This window comes from Neoarius graeffei, chromosome 17 (genome assembly GCF_027579695.1).
Source record: "Neoarius graeffei isolate fNeoGra1 chromosome 17, fNeoGra1.pri, whole genome shotgun sequence".
Lineage (NCBI taxonomy): Eukaryota > Metazoa > Chordata > Actinopteri > Siluriformes > Ariidae > Neoarius > Neoarius graeffei.
In genome coordinates, this window is record NC_083585.1 from 877,980 (window position 1) to 896,165 (window position 18,186).

The 18,186-nt window shown below is 46.2% G+C and overlaps 1 protein-coding gene, 28 non-coding genes and 41 pseudogenes across 29 annotated transcripts; 69 read left to right on the plus strand and 1 right to left on the minus strand.

The window, feature by feature from the left end:
- The first annotated feature begins 131 nt into the window (after nucleotides 1-131).
- Nucleotides 132-250, plus strand: LOC132864904 (5S ribosomal RNA; annotated as a pseudogene).
- Nucleotides 251-386: 136 nt separating this feature from the next.
- On the plus strand, nucleotides 387-505 carry LOC132865194 (5S ribosomal RNA). The gene has a single exon (XR_009650358.1). It is a non-coding gene; the product is annotated as a 5S ribosomal RNA (ribosomal RNA).
- Nucleotides 506-641: 136 nt separating this feature from the next.
- Nucleotides 642-760, plus strand: LOC132865588 (5S ribosomal RNA; annotated as a pseudogene).
- Nucleotides 761-891: 131 nt separating this feature from the next.
- Nucleotides 892-1,010, plus strand: LOC132864905 (5S ribosomal RNA; annotated as a pseudogene).
- A 131-nt stretch (nucleotides 1,011-1,141) lies between these two features.
- LOC132865195 (5S ribosomal RNA) lies at nucleotides 1,142-1,260 on the plus strand. Its single transcript, XR_009650359.1, has one exon. It is a non-coding gene; the product is annotated as a 5S ribosomal RNA (ribosomal RNA).
- Nucleotides 1,261-1,391: 131 nt separating this feature from the next.
- On the plus strand, nucleotides 1,392-1,510 carry LOC132865320 (5S ribosomal RNA). The gene has a single exon (XR_009650473.1). It is a non-coding gene; the product is annotated as a 5S ribosomal RNA (ribosomal RNA).
- Nucleotides 1,511-1,641: 131 nt separating this feature from the next.
- On the plus strand, nucleotides 1,642-1,760 carry LOC132865263 (5S ribosomal RNA). Its single transcript, XR_009650421.1, has one exon. It is a non-coding gene; the product is annotated as a 5S ribosomal RNA (ribosomal RNA).
- Nucleotides 1,761-1,891: 131 nt separating this feature from the next.
- On the plus strand, nucleotides 1,892-2,010 carry LOC132865196 (5S ribosomal RNA). Its single transcript, XR_009650360.1, has one exon. It is a non-coding gene; the product is annotated as a 5S ribosomal RNA (ribosomal RNA).
- A 131-nt stretch (nucleotides 2,011-2,141) lies between these two features.
- LOC132865589 (5S ribosomal RNA) lies at nucleotides 2,142-2,260 on the plus strand (annotated as a pseudogene).
- Nucleotides 2,261-2,396: 136 nt separating this feature from the next.
- Nucleotides 2,397-2,515, plus strand: LOC132865590 (5S ribosomal RNA; annotated as a pseudogene).
- A 131-nt stretch (nucleotides 2,516-2,646) lies between these two features.
- LOC132865632 (5S ribosomal RNA) lies at nucleotides 2,647-2,765 on the plus strand (annotated as a pseudogene).
- A 131-nt stretch (nucleotides 2,766-2,896) lies between these two features.
- On the plus strand, nucleotides 2,897-3,015 carry LOC132865092 (5S ribosomal RNA; annotated as a pseudogene).
- A 126-nt stretch (nucleotides 3,016-3,141) lies between these two features.
- On the plus strand, nucleotides 3,142-3,260 carry LOC132865048 (5S ribosomal RNA; annotated as a pseudogene).
- Nucleotides 3,261-3,391: 131 nt separating this feature from the next.
- LOC132865003 (5S ribosomal RNA) lies at nucleotides 3,392-3,510 on the plus strand (annotated as a pseudogene).
- Nucleotides 3,511-3,646: 136 nt separating this feature from the next.
- On the plus strand, nucleotides 3,647-3,765 carry LOC132865592 (5S ribosomal RNA; annotated as a pseudogene).
- Nucleotides 3,766-3,911: 146 nt separating this feature from the next.
- LOC132864906 (5S ribosomal RNA) lies at nucleotides 3,912-4,030 on the plus strand (annotated as a pseudogene).
- A 131-nt stretch (nucleotides 4,031-4,161) lies between these two features.
- On the plus strand, nucleotides 4,162-4,280 carry LOC132865197 (5S ribosomal RNA). The gene has a single exon (XR_009650361.1). It is a non-coding gene; the product is annotated as a 5S ribosomal RNA (ribosomal RNA).
- Nucleotides 4,281-4,416: 136 nt separating this feature from the next.
- Nucleotides 4,417-4,535, plus strand: LOC132865593 (5S ribosomal RNA; annotated as a pseudogene).
- A 131-nt stretch (nucleotides 4,536-4,666) lies between these two features.
- LOC132865336 (5S ribosomal RNA) lies at nucleotides 4,667-4,785 on the plus strand. Its single transcript, XR_009650487.1, has one exon. It is a non-coding gene; the product is annotated as a 5S ribosomal RNA (ribosomal RNA).
- A 131-nt stretch (nucleotides 4,786-4,916) lies between these two features.
- On the plus strand, nucleotides 4,917-5,035 carry LOC132865198 (5S ribosomal RNA). The gene has a single exon (XR_009650362.1). It is a non-coding gene; the product is annotated as a 5S ribosomal RNA (ribosomal RNA).
- A 131-nt stretch (nucleotides 5,036-5,166) lies between these two features.
- On the plus strand, nucleotides 5,167-5,285 carry LOC132864908 (5S ribosomal RNA; annotated as a pseudogene).
- Nucleotides 5,286-5,426: 141 nt separating this feature from the next.
- On the plus strand, nucleotides 5,427-5,545 carry LOC132865326 (5S ribosomal RNA). The gene has a single exon (XR_009650478.1). It is a non-coding gene; the product is annotated as a 5S ribosomal RNA (ribosomal RNA).
- A 136-nt stretch (nucleotides 5,546-5,681) lies between these two features.
- Nucleotides 5,682-5,800, plus strand: LOC132865019 (5S ribosomal RNA; annotated as a pseudogene).
- Nucleotides 5,801-5,936: 136 nt separating this feature from the next.
- On the plus strand, nucleotides 5,937-6,055 carry LOC132865594 (5S ribosomal RNA; annotated as a pseudogene).
- Nucleotides 6,056-6,186: 131 nt separating this feature from the next.
- On the plus strand, nucleotides 6,187-6,305 carry LOC132865616 (5S ribosomal RNA; annotated as a pseudogene).
- A 131-nt stretch (nucleotides 6,306-6,436) lies between these two features.
- On the plus strand, nucleotides 6,437-6,555 carry LOC132865317 (5S ribosomal RNA). Its single transcript, XR_009650470.1, has one exon. It is a non-coding gene; the product is annotated as a 5S ribosomal RNA (ribosomal RNA).
- Nucleotides 6,556-6,686: 131 nt separating this feature from the next.
- LOC132865595 (5S ribosomal RNA) lies at nucleotides 6,687-6,805 on the plus strand (annotated as a pseudogene).
- Nucleotides 6,806-6,941: 136 nt separating this feature from the next.
- LOC132865596 (5S ribosomal RNA) lies at nucleotides 6,942-7,060 on the plus strand (annotated as a pseudogene).
- Nucleotides 7,061-7,196: 136 nt separating this feature from the next.
- LOC132865599 (5S ribosomal RNA) lies at nucleotides 7,197-7,315 on the plus strand (annotated as a pseudogene).
- Nucleotides 7,316-7,446: 131 nt separating this feature from the next.
- On the plus strand, nucleotides 7,447-7,565 carry LOC132864909 (5S ribosomal RNA; annotated as a pseudogene).
- A 131-nt stretch (nucleotides 7,566-7,696) lies between these two features.
- On the plus strand, nucleotides 7,697-7,815 carry LOC132865199 (5S ribosomal RNA). Its single transcript, XR_009650363.1, has one exon. It is a non-coding gene; the product is annotated as a 5S ribosomal RNA (ribosomal RNA).
- A 136-nt stretch (nucleotides 7,816-7,951) lies between these two features.
- LOC132865600 (5S ribosomal RNA) lies at nucleotides 7,952-8,070 on the plus strand (annotated as a pseudogene).
- Nucleotides 8,071-8,201: 131 nt separating this feature from the next.
- Nucleotides 8,202-8,320, plus strand: LOC132864910 (5S ribosomal RNA; annotated as a pseudogene).
- Nucleotides 8,321-8,451: 131 nt separating this feature from the next.
- LOC132865290 (5S ribosomal RNA) lies at nucleotides 8,452-8,570 on the plus strand. Its single transcript, XR_009650445.1, has one exon. It is a non-coding gene; the product is annotated as a 5S ribosomal RNA (ribosomal RNA).
- A 131-nt stretch (nucleotides 8,571-8,701) lies between these two features.
- On the plus strand, nucleotides 8,702-8,820 carry LOC132865601 (5S ribosomal RNA; annotated as a pseudogene).
- Nucleotides 8,821-8,956: 136 nt separating this feature from the next.
- LOC132865602 (5S ribosomal RNA) lies at nucleotides 8,957-9,075 on the plus strand (annotated as a pseudogene).
- A 141-nt stretch (nucleotides 9,076-9,216) lies between these two features.
- LOC132864911 (5S ribosomal RNA) lies at nucleotides 9,217-9,335 on the plus strand (annotated as a pseudogene).
- Nucleotides 9,336-9,466: 131 nt separating this feature from the next.
- Nucleotides 9,467-9,585, plus strand: LOC132865200 (5S ribosomal RNA). The gene has a single exon (XR_009650364.1). It is a non-coding gene; the product is annotated as a 5S ribosomal RNA (ribosomal RNA).
- Nucleotides 9,586-9,716: 131 nt separating this feature from the next.
- Nucleotides 9,717-9,835, plus strand: LOC132865603 (5S ribosomal RNA; annotated as a pseudogene).
- A 131-nt stretch (nucleotides 9,836-9,966) lies between these two features.
- On the plus strand, nucleotides 9,967-10,085 carry LOC132865202 (5S ribosomal RNA). Its single transcript, XR_009650365.1, has one exon. It is a non-coding gene; the product is annotated as a 5S ribosomal RNA (ribosomal RNA).
- A 131-nt stretch (nucleotides 10,086-10,216) lies between these two features.
- Nucleotides 10,217-10,335, plus strand: LOC132865264 (5S ribosomal RNA). The gene has a single exon (XR_009650422.1). It is a non-coding gene; the product is annotated as a 5S ribosomal RNA (ribosomal RNA).
- Nucleotides 10,336-10,466: 131 nt separating this feature from the next.
- On the plus strand, nucleotides 10,467-10,585 carry LOC132865203 (5S ribosomal RNA). The gene has a single exon (XR_009650366.1). It is a non-coding gene; the product is annotated as a 5S ribosomal RNA (ribosomal RNA).
- A 131-nt stretch (nucleotides 10,586-10,716) lies between these two features.
- Nucleotides 10,717-10,835, plus strand: LOC132865604 (5S ribosomal RNA; annotated as a pseudogene).
- A 136-nt stretch (nucleotides 10,836-10,971) lies between these two features.
- Nucleotides 10,972-11,090, plus strand: LOC132865605 (5S ribosomal RNA; annotated as a pseudogene).
- A 131-nt stretch (nucleotides 11,091-11,221) lies between these two features.
- Nucleotides 11,222-11,340, plus strand: LOC132864912 (5S ribosomal RNA; annotated as a pseudogene).
- Nucleotides 11,341-11,471: 131 nt separating this feature from the next.
- LOC132865093 (5S ribosomal RNA) lies at nucleotides 11,472-11,590 on the plus strand (annotated as a pseudogene).
- Nucleotides 11,591-11,721: 131 nt separating this feature from the next.
- Nucleotides 11,722-11,840, plus strand: LOC132865617 (5S ribosomal RNA; annotated as a pseudogene).
- Nucleotides 11,841-11,976: 136 nt separating this feature from the next.
- On the plus strand, nucleotides 11,977-12,095 carry LOC132865062 (5S ribosomal RNA; annotated as a pseudogene).
- Nucleotides 12,096-12,231: 136 nt separating this feature from the next.
- On the plus strand, nucleotides 12,232-12,350 carry LOC132865232 (5S ribosomal RNA). The gene has a single exon (XR_009650393.1). It is a non-coding gene; the product is annotated as a 5S ribosomal RNA (ribosomal RNA).
- A 131-nt stretch (nucleotides 12,351-12,481) lies between these two features.
- On the plus strand, nucleotides 12,482-12,600 carry LOC132864982 (5S ribosomal RNA; annotated as a pseudogene).
- Nucleotides 12,601-12,736: 136 nt separating this feature from the next.
- LOC132864996 (5S ribosomal RNA) lies at nucleotides 12,737-12,855 on the plus strand (annotated as a pseudogene).
- A 136-nt stretch (nucleotides 12,856-12,991) lies between these two features.
- Nucleotides 12,992-13,110, plus strand: LOC132864913 (5S ribosomal RNA; annotated as a pseudogene).
- A 131-nt stretch (nucleotides 13,111-13,241) lies between these two features.
- On the plus strand, nucleotides 13,242-13,360 carry LOC132865204 (5S ribosomal RNA). Its single transcript, XR_009650367.1, has one exon. It is a non-coding gene; the product is annotated as a 5S ribosomal RNA (ribosomal RNA).
- A 131-nt stretch (nucleotides 13,361-13,491) lies between these two features.
- LOC132865606 (5S ribosomal RNA) lies at nucleotides 13,492-13,610 on the plus strand (annotated as a pseudogene).
- A 131-nt stretch (nucleotides 13,611-13,741) lies between these two features.
- LOC132865206 (5S ribosomal RNA) lies at nucleotides 13,742-13,860 on the plus strand. Its single transcript, XR_009650369.1, has one exon. It is a non-coding gene; the product is annotated as a 5S ribosomal RNA (ribosomal RNA).
- Nucleotides 13,861-13,991: 131 nt separating this feature from the next.
- Nucleotides 13,992-14,110, plus strand: LOC132865265 (5S ribosomal RNA). Its single transcript, XR_009650423.1, has one exon. It is a non-coding gene; the product is annotated as a 5S ribosomal RNA (ribosomal RNA).
- A 131-nt stretch (nucleotides 14,111-14,241) lies between these two features.
- On the plus strand, nucleotides 14,242-14,360 carry LOC132865207 (5S ribosomal RNA). The gene has a single exon (XR_009650370.1). It is a non-coding gene; the product is annotated as a 5S ribosomal RNA (ribosomal RNA).
- A 126-nt stretch (nucleotides 14,361-14,486) lies between these two features.
- Nucleotides 14,487-14,605, plus strand: LOC132865208 (5S ribosomal RNA). Its single transcript, XR_009650371.1, has one exon. It is a non-coding gene; the product is annotated as a 5S ribosomal RNA (ribosomal RNA).
- A 136-nt stretch (nucleotides 14,606-14,741) lies between these two features.
- On the plus strand, nucleotides 14,742-14,860 carry LOC132865209 (5S ribosomal RNA). The gene has a single exon (XR_009650372.1). It is a non-coding gene; the product is annotated as a 5S ribosomal RNA (ribosomal RNA).
- Nucleotides 14,861-14,991: 131 nt separating this feature from the next.
- Nucleotides 14,992-15,110, plus strand: LOC132865607 (5S ribosomal RNA; annotated as a pseudogene).
- A 136-nt stretch (nucleotides 15,111-15,246) lies between these two features.
- On the plus strand, nucleotides 15,247-15,365 carry LOC132865608 (5S ribosomal RNA; annotated as a pseudogene).
- A 136-nt stretch (nucleotides 15,366-15,501) lies between these two features.
- Nucleotides 15,502-15,620, plus strand: LOC132864915 (5S ribosomal RNA; annotated as a pseudogene).
- Nucleotides 15,621-15,751: 131 nt separating this feature from the next.
- LOC132865330 (5S ribosomal RNA) lies at nucleotides 15,752-15,870 on the plus strand. Its single transcript, XR_009650482.1, has one exon. It is a non-coding gene; the product is annotated as a 5S ribosomal RNA (ribosomal RNA).
- Nucleotides 15,871-16,001: 131 nt separating this feature from the next.
- Nucleotides 16,002-16,120, plus strand: LOC132865611 (5S ribosomal RNA; annotated as a pseudogene).
- A 131-nt stretch (nucleotides 16,121-16,251) lies between these two features.
- Nucleotides 16,252-16,370, plus strand: LOC132865210 (5S ribosomal RNA). Its single transcript, XR_009650373.1, has one exon. It is a non-coding gene; the product is annotated as a 5S ribosomal RNA (ribosomal RNA).
- Nucleotides 16,371-16,501: 131 nt separating this feature from the next.
- On the plus strand, nucleotides 16,502-16,620 carry LOC132865268 (5S ribosomal RNA). Its single transcript, XR_009650425.1, has one exon. It is a non-coding gene; the product is annotated as a 5S ribosomal RNA (ribosomal RNA).
- Nucleotides 16,621-16,751: 131 nt separating this feature from the next.
- Nucleotides 16,752-16,870, plus strand: LOC132865211 (5S ribosomal RNA). The gene has a single exon (XR_009650374.1). It is a non-coding gene; the product is annotated as a 5S ribosomal RNA (ribosomal RNA).
- Nucleotides 16,871-17,001: 131 nt separating this feature from the next.
- Nucleotides 17,002-17,120, plus strand: LOC132865028 (5S ribosomal RNA; annotated as a pseudogene).
- A 136-nt stretch (nucleotides 17,121-17,256) lies between these two features.
- On the plus strand, nucleotides 17,257-17,375 carry LOC132865233 (5S ribosomal RNA). Its single transcript, XR_009650394.1, has one exon. It is a non-coding gene; the product is annotated as a 5S ribosomal RNA (ribosomal RNA).
- Nucleotides 17,376-17,488: 113 nt separating this feature from the next.
- LOC132864577 (histone H2B-like) lies at nucleotides 17,489-17,931 on the minus strand. Its single transcript, XM_060898005.1, has one exon. It carries the CDS (start codon nucleotides 17,919-17,921, stop codon nucleotides 17,547-17,549), a length of 375 nt encoding a protein of 124 aa, XP_060753988.1. The 5' UTR covers nucleotides 17,922-17,931; the 3' UTR covers nucleotides 17,489-17,546.
- Between the last annotated feature and the right edge of the window lie 255 nt (nucleotides 17,932-18,186).

Genomic DNA, 18,186 nt, shown 5'->3' on the forward strand with positions numbered 1-18,186 from the left:
TTTTATTTTGTCTTCTTGCAGAAATGTGTTTGAATTTTCCTTCTGTGAATTTTCCTTCTGGTCGCAAGGCAAGGCAAGGCAAGGCAAACATTTCGCAAGGTAAGAAAACCGCACATTTCCAACTAACTGTCGCTTACGGCCAAACCACTCTGACAACGCCTGATCCTGTCTGATCTCAGAAGCTAAACAGGGTTGGGCCTGGTTAGTACTTGAGTGGGAGACTGCCTCGGAATACCAGGTACTGTAAGCATTTTATTTTGTCTTCTTGCAGAAATGTGTTTGAGTTTTCCTTCTGTGAATTTTCCTTCTGGTCGCAAGGCAAGGCAAGGCAAGGCAAGGTACACATTTCGCAAGGTAAGAAAACCGCACATTTCCAACTAACTGTCGCTTACGGCCAAACCACTCTGACAACGCCTGATCCCGTCTGATCTCAGAAGCTAAACAGGGTTGGGCCTGGTTAGTACTTGAGTGGGAGACTGCCTAGGAATACCAGGTACTGTAAGCATTTTATTTTGTCTTCTTGCAGAAATGTGTTTGAATTTTCCTTCTGTGAATTTTCCTTCTGGTCGCAAGGCAAGGCAAGGCAAGGCAAGGCACACATTTCGCAAGGTAAGAAAACCGCACATTTCCAGCTAATTGTCGCTTACGGCCAAACCACTCTGACAACGCCTGATCCCGTCTGATCTCAGAAGCTAAACCGGGTTGGGCCTGGTTAGTACTTGAGTGGGAGACTGCCTAGGAATACCAGGTACTGTAAGCATTTTATTTTGTATTCTTGCAGAAATGTGTTTGAATTTTCCTTCTGTGAATTTTCCTTCTGGTCGCAAGGCAAGGCAAGGCAAGGCAAACATTTCGCAAGGTAAGAAAACCGCACATTTCCAACTAACTGTCGCTTACGGCCAAACCACTCTGACAACGCCTGATCCTGTCTGATCTCAGAAGCTAAACAGGGTTGGGCCTGGTTAGTACTTGAGTGGGAGACTGCCTCGGAATACCAGGTACTGTAAGCATTTTATTTTGTCTTCTTGCAGAAATGTGTTTGAGTTTTCCTTCTGTGAATTTTCCTTCTGGTCGCAAGGCAAGGCAAGGCAAGGTACACATTTCGCAAGGTAAGAAAACCGCACATTTCCAACTAACTGTCGCTTACGGCCAAACCACTCTGACAACGCCTGATCCCGTCTGATCTCAGAAGCTAAACAGGGTTGGGCCTGGTTAGTACTTGAGTGGGAGACTGCCTAGGAATACCAGGTACTGTAAGCATTTTATTTTGTCTTCTTGCAGAAATGTGTTTGAGTTTTCCTTCTGTGAATTTTCCTTCTGGTCGCAAGGCAAGGCAAGGCAAGGTACACATTTCGCAAGGTAAGAAAACCGCACATTTCCAACTAACTGTCGCTTACGGCCAAACCACTCTGACAATGCCTGATCCCGTCTGATCTCAGAAGCTAAACAGGGTTGGGCCTGGTTAGTACTTGAGTGGGAGACTGCCTAGGAATACCAGGTACTGTAAGCATTTTATTTTGTCTTCTTGCAGAAATGTGTTTGAATTTTCCTTCTGTGAATTTTCCTTCTGGTCGCAAGGCAAGGCAAGGCAAGGCAAACATTTCGCAAGGTAAGAAAACCGCACATTTCCAACTAACTGTCGCTTACGGCCAAACCACTCTGACAACGCCTGATCCCGTCTGATCTCAGAAGCTAAACAGGGTTGGGCCTGGTTAGTACTTGAGTGGGAGACTGCCTCGGAATACCAGGTACTGTAAGCATTTTATTTTGTCTTCTTGCAGAAATGTGTTTGAGTTTTCCTTCTGTGAATTTTCCTTCTGGTCGCAAGGCAAGGCAAGGCAAGGTACACATTTCGCAAGGTAAGAAAACCGCACATTTCCAACTAACTGTCGCTTACGGCCAAACCACTCTGACAACGCCTGATCCCGTCTGATCTCAGAAGCTAAACAGGGTTGGGCCTGGTTAGTACTTGAGTGGGAGACTGCCTAGGAATACCAGGTACTGTAAGCATTTTATTTTGTCTTCTTGCAGAAATGTGTTTGAATTTTCCTTCTGTGAATTTTCCTTCTGGTCGCAAGGCAAGGCAAGGCAAGGCACACATTTCGCAAGGTAAGAAAACCGCACATTTCCAGCTAATTGTCGCTTACGGCCAAACCACTCTGACAACGCCTGATCCCGTCTGATCTCAGAAGCTAAACCGGGTTGGGCCTGGTTAGTACTTGAGTGGGAGACTGCCTAGGAATACCAGGTACTGTAAGCATTTTATTTTGTCTTCTTGCAGAAACGTGTTTGAATTTTCCTTCTGTGAATTTTCCTTCTGGTCGCAAGGCAAGGCAAGGCAAGGCAAGGCACACATTTCGCAAGGTAAGAAAACCGCACATTTCCAGCTAATTGTCGCTTACGGCCAAACCACTCTGACAACGCCTGATCCCGTCTGATCTCAGAAGCTAAACCGGGTTGGGCCTGGTTAGTACTTGAGTGGGAGACTGCCTAGGAATACCAGGTACTGTAAGCATTTTATTTTGTATTCTTGCAGAAATGTGTTTGAATTTTCCTTCTGTGAATTTTCCTTCTGGTCGCAAGGCAAGGCAAGGCAAGGCAAACATTTCGCAAGGTAAGAAAACCGCACATTTCCAACTAACTGTCGCTTACGGCCAAACCACTCTGACAACGCCTGATCCTGTCTGATCTCAGAAGCTAAACAGGGTTGGGCCTGGTTAGTACTTGAGTGGGAGACTGCCTTGGAATACCAGGTACTGTAAGCATTTTATTTTGTCTTCTTGCAGAAATGTGTTTGAGTTTTCCTTCTGTGAATTTTCCTTCTGGTCGCAAGGCAAGGCAAGGCAAGGTACACATTTCGCAAGGTAAGAAAACCGCACATTTCCAACTAAGTGTCACTTACGGCCAAACCACTCTGACAACGCCTGATCCCGTCTGATCTCAGAAGCTAAACAGGGTTGTGCCTGGTTAGTACTTGAGTGGAAGACTGCCTCGGAATACCAGGTACTGTAGGCATTTTATTTTGTCTTCTTGCAGAAATGTGTTTGAGTTTTCCTTCTGTGAATTTTCCTTCTGGTCACAAGGCAAGGCAAGGCACACATTTCGCAAGGTAAGAAAACCGCACATTTCCTACTAACTGTTGCTTATGGCCAAACCACTCTGACAACGCCTGATCCTGTCTGATCTCAGAAGCTAAACCGGGTTGGGCCTGGTTAGTACTTGATTGGGAGACTGCCTAGGAATACCAGGTACTGTAAGCATTTTATTTTGTCTTCTTGCAGAAATGTGTTTGAGTTTTCCTTCTGTGAATTTTCCTTCTGGTCGCAAGGCAAGGCAAGGCAAGGTACACATTTCGCAAGGTAAGAAAACCGCACATTTCCAACTAACTGTCACTTACGGCCAAACCACTCTGACAACGCCTGATCCCGTCTGATCTCAGAAGCTAAACAGGGTTGGGCCTGGTTAGTACTTGAGCGGGAGACTGCCTAGGAATGCCAGGTACTGTAAGCATTTTATTTTGTCTTCTTGCAGAAATGTGTTTGAATTTTCCTTCTGTGAATTTTCCTTCTGGTCGCAAGGCAAGGCAAGGCAAGGCAAGGCACACATTTCGCAAGGTAAGAAAACCGCACATTTCCAGCTAATTGTCGCTTACGGCCAAACCACTCTGACAACGCCTGATCCCGTCTGATCTCAGAAGCTAAACCGGGTTGGGCCTGGTTAGTACTTGAGTGGGAGACTGCCTAGGAATACCAGGTACTGTAAGCATTTTATTTTGTATTCTTGCAGAAATGTGTTTGAATTTTCCTTCTGTGAATTTTCCTTCTGGTCGCAAGGCAAGGCAAGGCAAGGCAAGGCAAGGCAAGGCAAACATTTCGCAAGGTAAGAAAACCGCACATTTCCAACTAACTGTCGCTTACGGCCAAACCACTCTGACAACGCCTGATCCTGTCTGATCTCAGAAGCTAAACAGGGTTGGGCCTGGTTAGTACTTGAGTGGGAGACTGCCTCGGAATACCAGGTACTGTAAGCATTTTATTTTGTCTTCTTGCAGAAATGTGTTTGAGTTTTCCTTCTGTGAATTTTCCTTCTGGTCGCAAGGCAAGGCAAGGCAAGGTACACATTTCGCAAGGTAAGAAAACCGCACATTTCCAACTAACTGTCGCTTACGGCCAAACCACTCTGACAACGCCTGATCCCGTCTGATCTCAGAAGCTAAACAGGGTTGGGCCTGGTTAGTACTTGAGTGGGAGACTGCCTAGGAATACCAGGTACTGTAAGCATTTTATTTTGTCTTCTTGCAGAAATGTGTTTGAATTTTCCTTCTGTGAATTTTCCTTCTGGTCGCAAGGCAAGGCAAGGCAAGGCAAGGCACACATTTCGCAAGGTAAGAAAACCGCACATTTCCAGCTAATTGTCGCTTACGGCCAAACCACTCTGACAACGCCTGATCCCGTCTGATCTCAGAAGCTAAACCGGGTTGGGCCTGGTTAGTACTTGAGTGGGAGACTGCCTAGGAATACCAGGTACTGTAAGCATTTTATTTTGTATTCTTGCAGAAATGTGTTTGAATTTTCCTTCTGTGAATTTTCCTTCTGGTCGCAAGGCAAGGCAAGGCAAGGCAAACATTTCGCAAGGTAAGAAAACCGCACATTTCCAACTAACTGTTGCTTACGGCCAAACCACTCTGACAGCGCCTGATCCTGTCTGATCTCAGAAGCTAAACAGGGTTGGGCCTGGTTAGTACTTGAGTGGGAGACTGCCTCGGAATACCAGGTACTGTAAGCTTTTTATTTTGTCTTCTTGCAGAAATGTGTTTGAGTTTTCCTTCTGTGAATTTTCCTTCTGGTCGCAAGGCAAGGCAAGGCAAGGTACACATTTCGCAAGGTAAGAAAACCGCACATTTCCAACTAACTGTCGCTTACGGCCAAACCACTCTGACAACGCCTGATCCCGTCTGATCTCAGAAGCTAAACAGGGTTGGGCCTGGTTAGTACTTGAGTGGGAGACTGCCTAGGAATACCAGGTACTGTAAGCATTTTATTTTGTCTTCTTGCAGAAATGTGTTTGAATTTTCCTTCTGTGAATTTTCCTTCTGGTCGCAAGGCAAGGCAAGGCAAGGCAAACATTTCGCAAGGTAAGAAAACCGCACATTTCCAACTAACTGTCGCTTACGGCCAAACCACTCTGACAACGCCTGATCCTGTCTGATCTCAGAAGCTAAACAGGGTTGGGCCTGGTTAGTACTTGAGTGGGAGACTGCCTCGGAATACCAGGTACTGTAAGCATTTTATTTTGTCTTCTTGCAGAAATGTGTTTGAGTTTTCCTTCTGTGAATTTTCCTTCTGGTCGCAAGGCAAGGCAAGGCAAGGCAAGGCAAGGTACACATTTCGCAAGGTAAGAAAACCGCACATTTCCAACTAACTGTCGCTTACGGCCAAGCCACTCTGACAACGCCTGATCCCGTCTGATCTCAGAAGCTAAACAGGGTTGGGCCTGGTTAGTACTTGAGTGGGAGACTGCCTAGGAATACCAGGTACTGTAAGCATTTTATTTTGTCTTCTTGCAGAAATGTGTTTGAATTTTCCTTCTGTGAATTTTCCTTCTGGTCGCAAGGCAAGGCAAGGCAAGGCAAGGCACACATTTCGCAAGGTAAGAAAACCGCACATTTCCAGCTAATTGTCGCTTACGGCCAAACCACTCTGACAACGCCTGATCCTGTCTGATCTCAGAAGCTAAACCGGGTTGGGCCTGGTTAGTACTTGAGTGGGAGACTGCCTAGGAATACCAGGTACTGTAAGCATTTTATTTTGTCTTCTTGCAGAAATGTGTTTGAATTTTCCTTCTGTGAATTTTCCTTCTGGTCGCAAGGCAAGGCAAGGCAAGGCAAGGCACACATTTCGCAAGGTAAGAAAACCGCACATTTCCAGCTAATTGTCGCTTACGGCCAAACCACTCTGACAACGCCTGATCCCGTCTGATCTCAGAAGCTAAACCGGGTTGGGCCTGGTTAGTACTTGAGTGGGAGACTGCCTAGGAATACCAGGTACTGTAAGCATTTTATTTTGTATTCTTGCAGAAATGTGTTTGAATTTTCCTTCTGTGAATTTTCCTTCTGGTCGCAAGGCAAGGCAAGGCAAGGCAAACATTTCGCAAGGTAAGAAAACCGCACATTTCCAACTAACTGTCGCTTACGGCCAAACCACTCTGACAACGCCTGATCCTGTCTGATCTCAGAAGCTAAACAGGGTTGGGCCTGGTTAGTACTTGAGTGGGAGACTGCCTAGGAATACCAGGTACTGTAAGCATTTTATTTTGTCTTCTTGCAGAAATGTGTTTGAGTTTTCCTTCTGTGAATTTTCCTTCTGGTCGCAAGGCAAGGCAAGGCAAGGTACACATTTCGCAAGGTAAGAAAACCGCACATTTCCAACTAACTGTCGCTTACGGCCAAACCACTCTGACAACGCCTGATCCCGTCTGATCTCAGAAGCTAAACAGGGTGGGGCCTGGTTAGTACTTGAGTGGGAGACTGCCTAGGAATACCAGGTACTGTAAGCATTTTATTTTGTCTTCTTGCAGAAATGTGTTTGAATTTTCCTTCTGTGAATTTTCCTTCTGGTCGCAAGGCAAGGCAAGGCAAGGCACACATTTCGCAAGGTAAGAAAACCGCACATTTCCAGCTAATTGTCGCTTACGGCCAAACCACTCTGACAACGCCTGATCCCGTCTGATCTCAGAAGCTAAACCGGGTTGGGCCTGGTTAGTACTTGAGTGGGAGACTGCCTAGGAATACCAGGTACTGTAAGCATTTTATTTTGTCTTCTTGCAGAAATGTGTTTGAATTTTCCTTCTGTGAATTTTCCTTCTGGTCGCAAGGCAAGGCAAGGCAAGGCAAGGCACACATTTCGCAAGGTAAGAAAACCGCACATTTCCAGCTAATTGTCGCTTACGGCCAAACCACTCTGACAACGCCTGATCCCGTCTGATCTCAGAAGCTAAACCGGGTTGGGCCTGGTTAGTACTTGAGTGGGAGACTGCCTAGGAATACCAGGTACTGTAAGCATTTTATTTTGTCTTCTTGCAGAAATGTGTTTGAATTTTCCTTCTGTGAATTTTCCTTCTGGTCGCAAGGCAAGGCAAGGCAAGGCAAGGCACACATTTCGCAAGGTAAGAAAACCGCACATTTCCAGCTAATTGTCGCTTACGGCCAAACCACTCTGACAACGCCTGATCCCGTCTGATCTCAGAAGCTAAACCGGGTTGGGCCTGGTTAGTACTTGAGTGGGAGACTGCCTAGGAATACCAGGTACTGTAAGCATTTTATTTTGTATTCTTGCAGAAATGTGTTTGAATTTTCCTTCTGTGAATTTTCCTTCTGGTCGCAAGGCAAGGCAAGGCAAGGCAAACATTTCGCAAGGTAAGAAAACCGCACATTTCCAACTAACTGTCGCTTACGGCCAAACCACTCTGACAACGCCTGATCCTGTCTGATCTCAGAAGCTAAACAGGGTTGGGCCTGGTTAGTACTTGAGTGGGAGACTGCCTCGGAATACCAGGTACTGTAAGCATTTTATTTTGTCTTCTTGCAGAAATGTGTTTGAGTTTTCCTTCTGTGAATTTTCCTTCTGGTCGCAAGGCAAGGCAAGGCAAGGTACACATTTCGCAAGGTAAGAAAACCGCACATTTCCAACTAACTGTCGCTTACGGCCAAACCACTCTGACAACGCCTGATCCCGTCTGATCTCAGAAGCTAAACAGGGTTGGGCCTGGTTAGTACTTGAGTGGGAGACTGCCTAGGAATACCAGGTACTGTAAGCATTTTATTTTGTCTTCTTGCAGAAATGTGTTTGAATTTTCCTTCTGTGAATTTTCCTTCTGGTCGCAAGGCAAGGCAAGGCAAGGCAAGGCACACATTTCGCAAGGTAAGAAAACCGCACATTTCCAGCTAATTGTCGCTTACGGCCAAACCACTCTGACAACGCCTGATCCCGTCTGATCTCAGAAGCTAAACCGGGTTGGGCCTGGTTAGTACTTGAGTGGGAGACTGCCTAGGAATACCAGGTACTGTAAGCATTTTATTTTGTATTCTTGCAGAAATGTGTTTGAATTTTCCTTCTGTGAATTTTCCTTCTGGTCGCAAGGCAAGGCAAGGCAAGGCAAACATTTCGCAAGGTAAGAAAACCGCACATTTCCAACTAACTGTCGCTTACGGCCAAACCACTCTGACAACGCCTGATCCTGTCTGATCTCAGAAGCTAAACAGGGTTGGGCCTGGTTAGTACTTGAGTGGGAGACTGCCTCGGAATACCAGGTACTGTAAGCATTTTATTTTGTCTTCTTGCAGAAATGTGTTTGAGTTTTCCTTCTGTGAATTTTCCTTCTGGTCGCAAGGCAAGGCAAGGCAAGGTACACATTTCGCAAGGTAAGAAAACCGCACATTTCCAACTAACTGTCGCTTACGGCCAAACCACTCTGACAACGCCTGATCCCGTCTGATCTCAGAAGCTAAACAGGGTTGGGCCTGGTTAGTACTTGAGTGGGAGACTGCCTAGGAATGCCAGGTACTGTAAGCATTTTATTTTGTCTTCTTGCAGAAATGTGTTTGAATTTTCCTTCTGTGAATTTTCCTTCTGGTCGCAAGGCAAGGCAAGGCAAGGCACACATTTCGCAAGGTAAGAAAACCGCACATTTCCAGCTAATTGTCGCTTACGGCCAAACCACTCTGACAACGCCTGATCCCGTCTGATCTCAGAAGCTAAACCGGGTTGGGCCTGGTTAGTACTTGAGTGGGAGACTGCCTAGGAATACCAGGTACTGTAAGCATTTTATTTTGTCTTCTTGCAGAAATGTGTTTGAATTTTCCTTCTGTGAATTTTCCTTCTGGTCGCAAGGCAAGGCACGGCAAGGCAAGGCACACATTTCGCAAGGTAAGAAAACCGCACATTTCCAGCTAATTGTCGCTTACGGCCAAACCACTCTGACAACGCCTGATCCCGTCTGATCTCAGAAGCTAAACCGGGTTGGGCCTGGTTAGTACTTGAGTGGGAGACTGCCTAGGAATACCAGGTACTGTAAGCATTTTATTTTGTATTCTTGCAGAAATGTGTTTGAATTTTCCTTCTGTGAATTTTCCTTCTGGTCGCAAGGCAAGGCAAGGCAAGGCAAGGCAAGGCAAACATTTCGCAAGGTAAGAAAACCGCACATTTCCAACTAACTGTCGCTTACGGCCAAACCACTCTGACAACGCCTGATCCTGTCTGATCTCAGAAGCTAAACAGGGTTGGGCCTGGTTAGTACTTGAGTGGGAGACTGCCTCGGAATACCAGGTACTGTAAGCATTTTATTTTGTCTTCTTGCAGAAATGTGTTTGAGTTTTCCTTCTGTGAATTTTCCTTCTGGTCGCAAGGCAAGGCAAGGCAAGGTACACATTTCGCAAGGTAAGAAAACCGCACATTTCCAACTAACTGTCGCTTACGGCCAAACCACTCTGACAACGCCTGATCCCGTCTGATCTCAGAAGCTAAACAGGGTTGGGCCTGGTTAGTACTTGAGTGGGAGACTGCCTAGGAATACCAGGTACTGTAAGCATTTTATTTTGTCTTCTTGCAGAAATGTGTTTGAATTTTCCTTCTGTGAATTTTCCTTCTGGTCGCAAGGCAAGGCAAGGCAAGGCACACATTTCGCAAGGTAAGAAAACCGCACATTTCCAGCTAATTGTCGCTTACGGCCAAACCACTCTGACAACGCCTGATCCCGTCTGATCTCAGAAGCTAAACCGGGTTGGGCCTGGTTAGTACTTGAGTGGGAGACTGCCTAGGAATACCAGGTACTGTAAGCATTTTATTTTGTCTTCTTGCAGAAATGTGTTTGAATTTTCCTTCTGTGAATTTTCCTTCTGGTCGCAAGGCAAGGCAAGGCAAGGTACACATTTCGCAAGGTAAGAAAACCGCACATTTCCAACTAACTGTCGCTTACGGCCAAACCACTCTGACAACGCCTGATCCCGTCTGATCTCAGAAGCTAAACAGGGTTGGGCCTGGTTAGTACTTGAGTGGGAGACTGCCTAGGAATACCAGGTACTGTAAGCATTTTATTTTGTCTTCTTGCAGAAATGTGTTTGAATTTTCCTTCTGTGAATTTTCCTTCTGGTCGCAAGGCAAGGCAAGGCAAGGCAAACATTTCGCAAGGTAAGAAAACCGCACATTTCCAACTAACTGTCGCTTACGGCCAAACCACTCTGACAACGCCTGATCCCGTCTGATCTCAGAAGCTAAACAGGGTTGGGCCTGGTTAGTACTTGAGTGGGAGACTGCCTCGGAATACCAGGTACTGTAAGCATTTTATTTTGTCTTCTTGCAGAAATGTGTTTGAGTTTTCCTTCTGTGAATTTTCCTTCTGGTCGCAAGGCAAGGCAAGGCAAGGTACACATTTCGCAAGGTAAGAAAACCGCACATTTCCAACTAACTGTCGCTTACGGCCAAACCACTCTGACAACGCCTGATCCCGTCTGATCTCAGAAGCTAAACAGGGTTGGGCCTGGTTAGTACTTGAGTGGGAGACTGCCTAGGAATACCAGGTACTGTAAGCATTTTATTTTGTCTTCTTGCAGAAATGTGTTTGAATTTTCCTTCTGTGAATTTTCCTTCTGGTCGCAAGGCAAGGCAAGGCAAGGCACACATTTCGCAAGGTAAGAAAACCGCACATTTCCAGCTAATTGTCGCTTACGGCCAAACCACTCTGACAACGCCTGATCCCGTCTGATCTCAGAAGCTAAACCGGGTTGGGCCTGGTTAGTACTTGAGTGGGAGACTGCCTAGGAATACCAGGTACTGTAAGCATTTTATTTTGTCTTCTTGCAGAAATGTGTTTGAATTTTCCTTCTGTGAATTTTCCTTCTGGTCGCAAGGCAAGGCAAGGCAAGGCAAGGCACACATTTCGCAAGGTAAGAAAACCGCACATTTCCAGCTAATTGTCGCTTACGGCCAAACCACTCTGACAACGCCTGATCCCGTCTGATCTCAGAAGCTAAACCGGGTTGGGCCTGGTTAGTACTTGAGTGGGAGACTGCCTAGGAATACCAGGTACTGTAAGCATTTTATTTTGTATTCTTGCAGAAATGTGTTTGAATTTTCCTTCTGTGAATTTTCCTTCTGGTCGCAAGGCAAGGCAAGGCAAGGCAAACATTTCGCAAGGTAAGAAAACCGCACATTTCCAACTAACTGTCGCTTACGGCCAAACCACTCTGACAACGCCTGATCCTGTCTGATCTCAGAAGCTAAACAGGGTTGGGCCTGGTTAGTACTTGAGTGGGAGACTGCCTCGGAATACCAGGTACTGTAAGCATTTTATTTTGTCTTCTTGCAGAAATGTGTTTGAGTTTTCCTTCTGTGAATTTTCCTTCTGGTCGCAAGGCAAGGCAAGGCAAGGTACACATTTCGCAAGGTAAGAAAACCGCACATTTCCAACTAACTGTCACTTACGGCCAAACCACTCTGACAACGCCTGATCCCGTCTGATCTCAGAAGCTAAACAGGGTTGTGCCTGGTTAGTACTTGAGTGGAAGACTGCCTCGGAATACCAGGTACTGTAGGCATTTTATTTTGTCTTCTTGCAGAAATGTGTTTGAATTTTCTTTCTGTGAATTTTCCTTCTGGTCGCAAGGCAAGGCAAGGCAAGGCACACATTTCGCAAGGTAAGAAAACCGCACATTTCCAACTAACTGTCGCTTACGGCCAAACCACTCTGACAACGCCTGATCCTGTCTGATCTCAGAAGCTAAACAGGGTTGGGCCTGGTTAGTACTTGAGTGGGAGACTGCCTAGGAATACCAGGTACTGTAAGCATTTTATTTTGTCTTCTTGCAGAAATGTGTTTGAATTTTCCTTCTGTGAATTTTCCTTCTGGTCGCAAGGCAAGGCAAGGCAAGGCAAGGCACACATTTCGCAAGGTAAGAAAACCGCACATTTCCAACTAACTGTCGCGTACGGCCAAACCACTCTGACAACGCCTGATCCTGTCTGATCTCCGAAGCTAAACAGGGTTGGGCCTGGTTAGTACTTGAGTGGGAGACTGCCTAGGAATACCAGGTACTGTAAGCATTTTATTTTGTCTTCTTGCAGAAATGTGTTTGAATTTTCTTTCTGTGAATTTTCCTTCTGGTCGCAAGGCAAGGCAAGGCAAGGCAAGGCACACATTTCGCAAGGTAAGAAAACCGCACATTTCCAACTAACTGTCGCTTACAGCCAAACCACTCTGACAACGCCTGATCCCGTCTGATCTCAGAAGCTAAACAGGGTTGGGCCTGGTTAGTACTTGAGTGGGAGACTGCCTAGGAATACCAGGTACTGTAAGCATTTTATTTTGTCTTCTTGCAGAAATGTGTTTGAATTTTCCTTCTGTGAATTTTCCTTCTGGTCGCAAGGCAAGGCAAGGCAAGGCACACATTTCGCAAGGTAAGAAAACCGCACATTTCCAGCTAATTGTCGCTTACGGCCAAACCACTCTGACAACGCCTGATCCCGTCTGATCTCAGAAGCTAAACCGGGTTGGGCTTGGTTAGTACTTGAGTGGGAGACTGCCTAGGAATACCAGGTACTGTAAGCATTTTATTTTGTCTTCTTGCAGAAATGTGTTTGAATTTTCCTTCTGTGAATTTTCCTTCTGGTCGCAAGGCAAGGCAAGGCAAGGCAAGGCACACATTTCGCAAGGTAAGAAAACCGCACATTTCCAGCTTATTGTCGCTTACGGCCAAACCACTCTGACAACGCCTGATCCCGTCTGATCTCAGAAGCTAAACCGGGTTGGGCCTGGTTAGTACTTGAGTGGGAGACTGCCTAGGAATACCAGGTACTGTTAGCATTTTATTTTGTCTTCTTGCAGAAATGTGTTTGAATTTTCCTTCTGTGAATTTTCCTTCTGGTCGCAAGGCAAGGCAAGGCAAGGCAAGGCAAACATTTCGCAAGGTAAGAAAACCGCACATTTCCAACTAACTGTCGCTTACGGCCAAACCACTCTGACAACGCCTGATCCTGTCTGATCTCAGAAGCTAAACAGGGTTGGGCCTGGTTAGTACTTGAGTGGGAGACTGCCTCGGAATACCAGGTACTGTAAGCATTTTATTTTGTCTTCTTGCAGAAATGTGTTTGAGTTTTCCTTCTGTGAATTTTCCTTCTGGTCGCAAGGCAAGGCAAGGCAAGGTACACATTTCGCAAGGTAAGAAAACCGCACATTTCCAACTAACTGTAGCTTACGGCCAAACCACTCTGACAACGCCTGATCCCGTCTGATCTCAGAAGCTAAACAGGGTTGGGCCTGGTTAGTACTTGAGTGGGAGACTGCCTAGGAATACCAGGTACTGTAAGCATTTTATTTTGTCTTCTTGCAGAAATGTGTTTGAATTTTCCTTCTGTGAATTTTCCTTCTGGTCGCAAGGCAAGGCAAGGCAAGGCACACATTTCGCAAGGTAAGAAAACCGCACATTTCCAGCTAATTGTCGCTTACGGCCAAACCACTCTGACAACGCCTGATCCCGTCTGATCTCAGAAGCTAAACCGGGTTGGGCCTGGTTAGTACTTGAGTGGGAGACTGCCTAGGAATACCAGGTACTGTAAGCATTTTATTTTGTCTTCTTGCAGAAATGTGTTTGAATTTTCCTTCTGTGAATTTTCCTTCTGGTCGCAAGGCAAGGCAAGGCAAGGTACACATTTCGCAAGGTAAGAAAACCGCACATTTCCAACTAACTGTCGCTTACGGCCAAACCACTCTGACAACGCCTGATCCCGTCTGATCTCAGAAGCTAAACAGGGTTGGGCCTGGTTAGTACTTGAGTGGGAGACTGCCTAGGAATACCAGGTACTGTAAGCATTTTATTTTGTCTTCTTGCAGAAATGTGTTTGAATTTTCCTTCTGTGAATTTTCCTTCTGGTCGCAAGGCAAGGCAAGGCAAGGCAAACATTTCGCAAGGTAAGAAAACCGCACATTTCCAACTAACTGTCGCTTACGGCCAAACCACTCTGACAACGCCTGATCCCGTCTGATCTCAGAAGCTAAACAGGGTTGGGCCTGGTTAGTACTTGAGTGGGAGACTGCCTCGGAATACCAGGTACTGTAAGCATTTTATTTTGTCTTCTTGCAGAAATGTGTTTGAGTTTTCCTTCTGTGAATTTTCCTTCTGGTCGCAAGGCAAGGCAAGGCAAGGTACACATTTCGCAAGGTAAGAAAACCGCACATTTCCAACTAACTGTCGCTTACGGCCAAACCACTCTGACAACGCCTGATCCCGTCTGATCTCAGAAGCTAAACAGGGTTGGGCCTGGTTAGTACTTGAGTGGGAGACTGCCTAGGAATACCAGGTACTGTAAGCATTTTATTTTGTCTTCTTGCAGAAATGTGTTTGAATTTTCCTTCTGTGAATTTTCCTTCTGGTCGCAAGGCAAGGCAAGGCACACATTTCGCAAGGTAAGAAAACCGCACATTTCCAGCTAATTGTCGCTTACGGCCAAACCACTCTGACAACGCCTGATCCCGTCTGATCTCAGAAGCTAAACAGGGTTGGGCCTGGTTAGTACTTGAGTGGGAGACTGCCTAGGAATACCAGGTACTGTAAGCATTTTATTTTGTATTCTTGCAGAAATGTGTTTGAATTTTCCTTCTGTGAATTTTCCTTCTGGTCGCAAGGCAAGGCAAGGCAAGGCAAGGCACACATTTCGCAAGGTAAGAAAACCGCACATTTCCAGCTAATTGTCGCTTACGGCCAAACCACTCTGACAACGCCTGATCCCGTCTGATCTCAGAAGCTAAACAGGGTTGGGCCTGGTTAGTACTTGAGTGGGAGACTGCCTAGGAATACCAGGTACTGTAAGCATTTTATTTTGTCTTCTTGCAGAAATGTGTTTGAATTTTCCTTCTGTGAATTTTCCTTCTGGTCGCAAGGCAAGGCAAGGCAAGGCACACATTTCGCAAGGTAAGAAAACCGCACATTTCCAGCTAATTGTCGCTTACGGCCAAACCACTCTGACAACGCCTGATCCCGTCTGATCTCAGAAGCTAAACCGGGTTGGGCCTGGTTAGTACTTGAGTGGGAGACTGCCTAGGAATACCAGGTACTGTAAGCATTTTATTTTGTCTTCTTGCAGAAATGTGTTTGAATTTTCCTTCTGTGAATTTTCCTTCTGGTCGCAAGGCAAGGCAAGGCAAGGCAAGGCACACATTTCGCAAGGTAAGAAAACCGCACATTTCCAGCTTATTGTCGCTTACGGCCAAACCACTCTGACAACGCCTGATCCCGTCTGATCTCAGAAGCTAAACCGGGTTGGGCCTGGTTAGTACTTGAGTGGGAGACTGCCTAGGAATACCAGGTACTGTAAGCATTTTATTTTGTCTTCTTGCAGAAATGTGTTTGAATTTTCCTTCTGTGAATTTTCCTTCTGGTCGCAAGGCAAGGCAAGGCAAGGCAAGGCAAACATTTCGCAAGGTAAGAAAACCGCACATTTCCAACTAACTGTCGCTTACGGCCAAACCACTCTGACAACGCCTGATCCTGTCTGATCTCAGAAGCTAAACAGGGTTGGGCCTGGTTAGTACTTGAGTGGGAGACTGCCTCGGAATACCAGGTACTGTAAGCATTTTATTTTGTCTTCTTGCAGAAATGTGTTTGAGTTTTCCTTCTGTGAATTTTCCTTCTGGTCGCAAGGCAAGGCAAGGCAAGGTACACATTTCGCAAGGTAAGAAAACCGCACATTTCCAACTAACTGTCGCTTACGGCCAAACCACTCTGACAACGCCTGATCCCGTCTGATCTCAGACGCTAAACAGGGTTGGGCCTGGTTAGTACTTGAGTGGGAGACTGCCTAGGAATACCAGGTACTGTAAGCATTTTATTTTGTCTTCTTGCAGAAATGTGTTTGAATTTTCCTTCTGTGAATTTTCCTTCTGGTCGCAAGGCAAGGCAAGGCAAGGCACACATTTCGCAAGGTAAGAAAACCGCACATTTCCAGCTAATTGTCGCTTACGGCCAAACCACTCTGACAACGCCTGATCCCGTCTGATCTCAGAAGCTAAACCGGGTTGGGCCTGGTTAGTACTTGAGTGGGAGACTGCCTAGGAATACCAGGTACTGTAAGCATTTTATTTTGTCTTCTTGCAGAAATGTGTTTGAATTTTCCTTCTGTGAATTTTCCTTCTGGTCGCAAGGCAAGGCAAGGCAAGGTACACATTTCGCAAGGTAAGAAAACCGCACATTTCCAACTAACTGTCGCTTACGGCCAAACCACTCTGACAACGCCTGATCCCGTCTGATCTCAGAAGCTAAACAGGGTTGGGCCTGGTTAGTACTTGAGTGGGAGACTGCCTAGGAATACCAGGTACTGTAAGCATTTTATTTTGTCTTCTTGCAGAAATGTGTTTGAATTTTCCTTCTGTGAATTTTCCTTCTGGTCGCAAGGCAAGGCAAGGCAAGGCAAACATTTCGCAAGGTAAGAAAACCGCACATTTCCAACTAACTGTCGCTTACGGCCAAACCACTCTGACAACGCCTGATCCCGTCTGATCTCAGAAGCTAAACAGGGTTGGGCCTGGTTAGTACTTGAGTGGGAGACTGCCTCGGAATACCAGGTACTGTAAGCATTTTATTTTGTCTTCTTGCAGAAATGTGTTTGAGTTTTCCTTCTGTGAATTTTCCTTCTGGTCGCAAGGCAAGGCAAGGCAAGGTACACATTTCGCAAGGTAAGAAAACCGCACATTTCCAACTAACTGTCGCTTACGGCCAAACCACTCTGACAACGCCTGATCCCGTCTGATCTCAGAAGCTAAACAGGGTTGGGCCTGGTTAGTACTTGAGTGGGAGACTGCCTAGGAATACCAGGTACTGTAAGCATTTTATTTTGTCTTCTTGCAGAAATGTGTTTGAATTTTCCTTCTGTGAATTTTCCTTCTGGTCGCAAGGCAAGGCAAGGCAAGGCACACATTTCGCAAGGTAAGAAAACCGCACATTTCCAACTAACTGTCGCTTACGGCCAAACCACTCTGACAACGCCTGATCCCGTCTGATCTCAGAAGCTAAACAGGGTTGGACCTGGTTAGTACTTGAGTGGGAGACTGCCTAGGAATACCAGATACTGTGAGCATTTTATTTTGTCTTCTTGCAGAAATGTGTTTGAATTTTCCTTCTGTGAATTTTCCTTCTGGTCGCAAGGCAAGGCAAGGCAAGGCAAGGCACACATTTCGCAAGGTAAGAAAACCGCACATTTCCAACTAACTGTCGCTTACAGCCAAACCACTCTGACAACGCCTGATCCCGTCTGATCTCAGAAGCTAAACAGGGTTGGGCCTGGTTAGTACTTGAGTGGGAGACTGCCTAGGAATACCAGGTACTGTAAGCATTTTATTTTGTCTTGCAGAAATGTGTTTGAAATTTTTATTCAATTCCTCATTTATTATAAAACAAGGGAACAACACGAAGAGAGAGACATGAATTTGCTCTTCTATGAGAAAGTGGGTGGCTCTTAAAAGAGCCGTTGGGTTGCTGAAGGCGGCCGCAGCAGCAGCGCGCTTTACTTGGAGCTGGTGTACTTGGTGACGGCCTTTGTGCCCTCGGACACGGCGTGCTTGGCCAGCTCGCCAGGCAGTAAAAGGCGCACAGCGGTCTGGATCTCTCTGGAGGTGATGGTGGAGCGCTTGTTGTAGTGAGCCAAACGAGAGGACTCACCGGCGATACGCTCGAAAATGTCATTGACGAAGGAGTTCATGATGCCCATAGCCTTAGACGAGATGCCGGTGTCGGGATGAACCTGCTTCAGGACCTTGTACACGTAGATAGCGTAGCTCTCCTTCCTGGACTTTCTGCGCTTCTTGCCTCCTTTACCAGCCGCCTTGGTCACGGTTTTCTTGGAGCCCTTCTTGGGCGCGCTTTTAGGTGGCTCGGGCATGGCGCTGCTCCTCGGATAAACTGTAAGAGAATGAACAAGGCTCGCCTCGCGGCCGCTCTATTTACAGGTCCGCAGTGTAATTAGACACGAGGCAGGAACATATTTTATTGGCCAGAGTTCCAAACCTCCTCATACGGGGCGCCTCCTACCGCTCCGCCCACTTCCTTCCCCTCCGCCTCGCTTTGTCTCCCTTCCCGCCGTTTTATATTCACAGCACTGATGGAAGAATTTTATAGATAAGAATTCATTCCATTCTTATATTTCT

Coding starts and splice junctions, on each gene's coding strand:
- LOC132864577 (XM_060898005.1), bottom strand. CDS start 17,921: ATGCCCGAGCCACCTAAAAGCGCGCCCAAGAAGGGCTCCAAGAAAACC.